This window comes from Acanthisitta chloris, unplaced genomic scaffold (assembly GCF_000695815.1).
Source record: "Acanthisitta chloris isolate BGI_N310 unplaced genomic scaffold, ASM69581v1 scaffold2242, whole genome shotgun sequence".
Taxonomy (NCBI): Eukaryota; Metazoa; Chordata; class Aves; order Passeriformes; family Acanthisittidae; genus Acanthisitta; species Acanthisitta chloris.
Genome location: NW_008660953.1, coordinates 29,164 through 30,696, shown reverse-complemented (window position 1 = coordinate 30,696; position 1,533 = coordinate 29,164). Strand labels below are relative to the sequence as shown.

General features: G+C 50.9%; 1 protein-coding gene across 1 annotated transcript in view; it reads right to left on the bottom strand.

Annotated features, from left to right (window-relative positions):
- Positions 1 to 1,533, bottom strand: part of LOC103797796 (gamma-aminobutyric acid receptor subunit rho-2) — a 22,637-nt gene that overhangs the window by 7,007 nt on the left and 14,097 nt on the right. The window contains exon 4 of the mRNA XM_009070027.1: positions 690 to 913. Within this exon, the coding sequence (XP_009068275.1) occupies positions 690 to 913 (224 nt within the window). The remainder of the gene's footprint in view (positions 1 to 689; positions 914 to 1,533) is intronic.

Sequence of the window (1,533 nt, the reverse complement as noted above, 5' to 3'; positions counted from 1 at the left end):
AGCCCTCCACTGAGTGCAGAGACATGGGGGAATGCTTTCCCAGGGAGGAGATTATTCTGTTCCTGCCCACAGCATGGTTCCCTGCAAAGGAAGGATAGTAAGGTGCTGGAGCAGGTCCAGAGAAGAGCAACGAGGCTGGGGAAGGGACTGGAGCACAAGTGGCATGAGGAGAGGCTGAGGGAGCTGGGGGTGTTCAGCCTGGAGAAGAGGAGGCTCAGGGGAGACCTTCTCACCCTCTGCAACTCCCTGCCAGGAGGTTGGAGTCAGGTGGGGGTTGGTCTCTTCTCCCAGGCAACCAGCAGCCGGACAAGAGGGCACAGACTCAAGCTCTGCCAGGGGAGGGTTAGGTTGGATCTTAGGAAGAGATTTTTTGCAGAGAGAGTGCTCAGGCATTGGAATGTGCTGCCCAGGGAGGTGGTGGATTCCCCATCCCTGGAGGTTTTCAAGCTGAGACTGGATGTGGCACTTAGTGCCATGGGCTAGTGACCTCGGTTGGGTTGGACTCAGTGACCCTGGAGGTCTCTTCCAACCTGGTTGATTCTATGATTGCATTTTGTACCAGGCATTCTGGAAATGGGGCTCTGCAGCAGCAGTGGGAGCAGCAGGACTGGCAGTAGGAGTCCAACCAAGAGCAAAACTGACCACAAAGCCCCAGGGGTTGCTCAGGAGCAGTGAGGCTGCACCGTTACCTCATGCTGTAGAGGACGTGACCATCAGGGAACACTCTCAGCATGATGTTGTCCGTGGTGGTGTCATGGATGAAGGACCTCTTGGAATGCACAAAGAAGACATCAGGGACCCAGATCTTCTTCACCAACCTGCCATCAAAGGTCATGCTCTTGTTGTTGGTGCTGGGGAACGAGAGCCGCTCGTCCTTCCAGTAGTGCCTCAAGTATAGGGTCATAGTGAAATCCTTCACAAGCAAAGGGACAGAACCAAGAAAGGAAGAGAAGGAGAGTTCTGTCAGTGCTGCATTCTACAACTAGGACACACCAGAAAGAAAACTGACTTGTACCAGGTAGATGAAATCTCTCAACTCCTCTCTCCTTCCTAGGCTCTCTGTGAATGGATTTTCCTGACAAAGTAATATCAGCCAAAACAAAGCACAACCAACCACTGCATGTATTACAGGACCCAGTGATGTTCAGTCCCAAGAGGGACATAAATATGCCCCAAGAGGAGCACTGCCCTGCAGAAATGATTCTTCAATCTTGGCAAAATTATCTTGCAGGACTGTGCTGTCACTGACACGGTTAAGAGGCAAAACTTTGCAAGTTATCTTAATGGTCAAGCTAAACACTGAGCAATTTATCCCCCAAAGAAGTAAATTGCTGCAAACAGCAACCAACCTGTTGGTTGGGAACTGTGTTTCCTACCACACAAATGTACAAAGGAAGGTCCTTTGAAGCTTGTTGTGGGGGCAGGAGCTGCAGCCACATAAAGAGAAACATCTGTTTGTTGATCCCAACCTGGCAGCTGCTGCTTTCAGAGCTCAATCTCCTCTCTCCTGCTGAGAGATCAAATACTCTTCTT